This window comes from Mustela nigripes, chromosome 18 (genome assembly GCF_022355385.1).
Source record: "Mustela nigripes isolate SB6536 chromosome 18, MUSNIG.SB6536, whole genome shotgun sequence".
Lineage (NCBI taxonomy): Eukaryota > Metazoa > Chordata > Mammalia > Carnivora > Mustelidae > Mustela > Mustela nigripes.
In genome coordinates, this window is record NC_081574.1 from 32,469,088 (window position 1) to 32,473,430 (window position 4,343).

General features: G+C 48.3%; 1 protein-coding gene across 1 annotated transcript; it reads right to left on the bottom strand.

The window, feature by feature from the left end:
* Nucleotides 1-1,865: 1,865 nt before the first annotated feature.
* LOC132006438 (coiled-coil domain-containing protein 22-like) lies at nucleotides 1,866-3,749 on the bottom strand. The gene has a single exon (XM_059384210.1). The coding sequence runs from the start codon at nucleotides 3,747-3,749 to the stop codon at nucleotides 1,866-1,868; it is 1,884 nt and encodes a 627-aa protein (XP_059240193.1).
* Between the last annotated feature and the right edge of the window lie 594 nt (nucleotides 3,750-4,343).

Sequence of the window (4,343 nt, forward strand, 5' to 3'; positions counted from 1 at the left end):
CACACTGAACAATAATTACAACAAAGTGCAGTATATGTTAGAAGAACATGTGTCCCAGGTCAACGGAAACACAGAACAAGGGCATCCACCTAAAAGATAGCATTTGGGATTTAAACCCCAGTAGCCATTTCCCAAGAAACTTCTCCAGAAAACCTGTTTATGGCAGTTAAGCTGTTCCAAAACCTGAAAAAGAAAAGATGACTTTCAAAAAATCCCTTAATCGCTTGAAACACCATCTCTACCACCGAGTTCTTCCCTGGAGCTCCTGGTAATTATAGTACATATTCTCTCTCAGTTTTCTATGAAAAAAATTCTTTTGTGGGCCATCACTGTATTATTGTTAGGCCGGGTTTTTTTTTTGTTGTTGTTGTTGTTTTTTCCTTTTAACAAATCATCCCGAACAAAAGCCTGCTTCATACAACTCAAATACTGGATAAGGAAAATTTTGCCTGGTCCTGGCTGTTGTCAGTGGAGAGCCAAATCCACACCAAAAGAGCAGGCCAGTAGGACCGGCGATAGAAGGGATTAAAGCAGAGACTGATAGTCATTGTTTCAAGACACCAGGGACTTGACTTACCTACACAGTGGGAAATGGAAAGAATGAGTAGTCCCTAATGTCCAGAGTCTTGCAAATTCAGATATGAGTTTATAGATATGAAAGTGTATGTGTGGGGGGGAGGGGGGTTATGAGTGTCCAAAGGGGCAAAGGATTAATGTTAATTTAGGGGTAATAGAGAAAGCTTTATGAAAAAGGCAGGATTTGAATTACATTTAGAAGTATAAAAAAATTTCAGTAATGTCAGTAAGGAGGTACGGAACATGTTTACATCTTCTTGGTCCATTATACATGGAACAGAGTGCTAATGAGGGCTCTGACTGATGCAAACATAGGAAAACATCCAACCATAAAGCCATCCAGGTAAGCCATCCAATCATAAAGCTACATGATTCTAATGTAGCGTTCCTTCAAAATAATCTGACTCCCATTCTATACTTTCCTTGTCAAAGAATACTCCTTTGGTCTGGAACTAAAAAAATATTTATTTTGGAACTAAAAAATATTTATATGTTGAAATAACTTATTCTTAGTGGGACTGATGTGTTAAGTCTGTCCCCAAATTCATTCCATATGTGCCAAAGATTGTGTCCCTCATATATGTGTGTCTATATGTTTTCATTCATCATTGAAGAAGACCTGAAATAATACTGTCCACAATCCCTTTAGTGGTTTGGATGGAGCAGAACCAAAGTGGCATATGACCAGAAGGGACAGATGTCACCTCATCTAAACCTATCTGTCAGTAACAGAGTTGGCATGGTGCTGGGTATAGTGCTAAACTCAAGAGGACATCACAGGTTGTTACTCTTACTACTTTCCTGGAAGCAAATACCAAGCATAGCTACTAGTTATTACTGGTACTTTCCCAACAATGTCAACAGACCTGCCTGAAAAACATGTTTTTTTAAAGTGGGCTCCAAGCCCAGCATGAAGCTCAACCAGGGCCCTGAACTCACAACCCTGAGATCAAGACCTGAGCTGAGATTAAGTGTTGAATGCTTAACTGACTGAGCCGCATGGGCACCTCTGAAACGCATTTTTTTGACCGCATACAGAGCCCTTCATTTATTTGGGATCCAAGGCCACAACCTCAGTAACCTCTCCAATAAACTGCAGCCAAGTTCCAACAATCTGGACAATCACCCCAGATAAGGGTTGGGGTCAGGTGGGCAGAGGTCTGGGGCCAAGGCTATAGGAGGAGCTGTGTAGCCAATAAGAGGGAACAGCTAGGGCATGCACTTGGCCATCGCCCCCAGTGTCCCAACTCCCTGCCCAAGGACAGGAGCAGAGTGGTGCGGGGGCCTCCTCAGACCTCTGGGATCCACCCCAAAAGGCCAGCATTCTCCTGGCAAAGGGCTTGGTAGTTCTCGCGGATCTTCTCCAGGTTGCTGAGGGTCTTCTTCCCCATCTCTGTCTCTATCTGCTCTTCAAGATCTCCAGCTTCCCACATGATTGTGCCTGCATCCTCAGCGGTCTGGATGAGCTGGCTGCAGTTCTCATGCAAGGCAGCTAGATACTTGTATGCCTTCCGAACGGCATCATCCTTCTTGGCATCCTTGAACACAAGCTCATCAGTCACTGTAAATGTCTGATCCAGCTTCCCAGACAGGGAGCTGATTTCCTTCTGAAGCTCCTTTGTGTCTGATAAAATCTTAGTGATCTCTTCCTTCTGCTTCCGGATGTTGCCCACCATCTCCAGGATGCTCTGGGTATAGGCAAGCCGGGACACATCTCTAGGCAGGTTCTCCAGTTCTGACACCAGCTGCTTATAGACTTCCTCCTTCCTTTGGGCCTCTCTGGCAGCTCCTCGAACACTCTGGTGCAGCTCCTGGATCTCTGCCAGCCGTCGAGAAGATTCCAACTCTCTGTAATCCTGGAGCTTTCGGAGGTGGCGGTACTCAGCCAGGAGCGGGACCCGGTGCTTTTCCCACTGTCCCACCAAGTGGAAGACCCGCTGGACAGTACTCTCCACCATGAGCTGCAGCTTGGCAAGGTTGGCAGCCCCGCCAGGCAGCAGCTCCACTGCCCGGCTCTTCAAGTGCAGTGCCTGCTCACACTCCGCAGTGCTGAGCTCATTCTGGTAACGCTCGGTTTCCACCTGCATGAAGCTGATTTCCAGGGTCTTCATGTTGGTTTCAACCTCTTCAATGCTGTGGTTCACTCCCTCTAGCTGCTCCCGGAGAAACTCCAGCTCCTGCTCTTGAGCTGCCTTCGTGTCCTGTTCAGGCCACTGGGAGGTGGCAGACACATCAGACACCTGGGCTGCCTGTATCTCAGACTCCAGATGAAAGGTGAACTTCTCTGAGTGTGTGCAGTTGGAGGCCTTGGAAGCACCAGTCCTGGCCCCAGCACCCCAGGCCTGCAGCAGCTCTCCCAGGTCTCCGGTTTGTGGGGGAGCCCCTAGTCGGCCCCAGGTCTGGCAGAGATGATCAGCCAGGTACTTCTGTAGCCATTGCCTCTGAGCCCATGGATCTTCCTGGGTGTGATGGCAGCTTGCCCGGTGGACCCAATCCTCATCCCCAAGGTGATTCCCACCCATGTGCTGGCAAAGCTGGATGGCATGGCATTTGAGGAGTGAGGCCACCCTCCCTGCAGGCTGGGGCACCTGGGTGGGGGCTGGTAGCACCAGAGGACTCGCCTGGAACTCCCAGAGTTCCCCGCTGGAACTCAACTCAGGCATGACCAGCCTGGTGGTGTAGAAAGGCTTCTGGAAGGCTGAACCCTGGAGGTGCTGTAGCTTGGGAGTACGAAGGAGGGGTGGGACCCAGGGAAGGGCCAGCTGGTCCCGGATTTGGCCCCCAATGGCCTGGAGAAGAATAGCTGAGTCACTAGCAGGCTGATCTGCATCCTCAGAGGCATCAGAGGGCAGACGCTCAGCCAAGAAGAAAAGCAGCTTCTGGAGATCAGGCTCACTGGGATAGAGGAAGTTCTGATAGTCAAGCTCCAAGGAATAGCCCAGGTCCTTGCAGGCCTGAGCCAGGCTCACGGCCAGGCGGAAGCGGTTGGACATGGCCAGAGGCAGCAGGGGGCTGAGGCCAGAGCCCATGGCAGGGTCGATCACACGCAGGCAGCAGACTACAGTTTCTACAGCCAACTCAGGGGTAAAGGCTCGCAGGGTCTGCACATCTGGAGGAACTGCTGTGCCCGCCTGGCGCAGGGAATGGATGAGGATTTGGTCTGCCTCCTCCATGCTGGAGCTTGGTTCAGGTCTGGAGCTGGGTTCAGAGCAGGGCCGAGCAAGAGAGGTACAGCTGTTGAAACCTGAAAAACATTTTTTAGGTGAGGATATATTTCCTAGAATATCTAAGATCTAGTGTCATTTTACCAAACTCAAACCACTTTGGCTAAAAGAGAGCACTGAGAATTCGAGGAAACAAATTATCCGTATACAAACGCAAGTTATCTCACTCAATAATCCTTTAATAGCCTGTCGTAGAACAACTGCAAAACTATGTTTAATTCTTTCATACCACATTAGCAAATGCAAACCCAAAGGTGGAACTCAGAGCATAACTGTCCTGTAGTATCGAAATCATGTGTAAGACATTGCTGAGTAATCTAGAGATCTAGACTCCTCCAAGTGGCAAATACAGCTTCCCTTTGGAATGAATGATAACTAGAATCCGCTTAATTCACCCAAAATGTTTACTGAAGCATTGCCTGACACACTGAGAATACAGCTACAAAAATAAGCAATAGCAATGTTTTCTTCCTTGTGGGAAGATAATAGTAGTAAATAAAACAGACCAATGAGGAGTAGACCAGATTGTGATCAGAACCATGG

Coding starts and splice junctions, on each gene's coding strand:
- LOC132006438 (XM_059384210.1), bottom strand. CDS start 3,749: ATGGAGGAGGCAGACCAAATCCTCATCCATTCCCTGCGCCAGGCGGGC.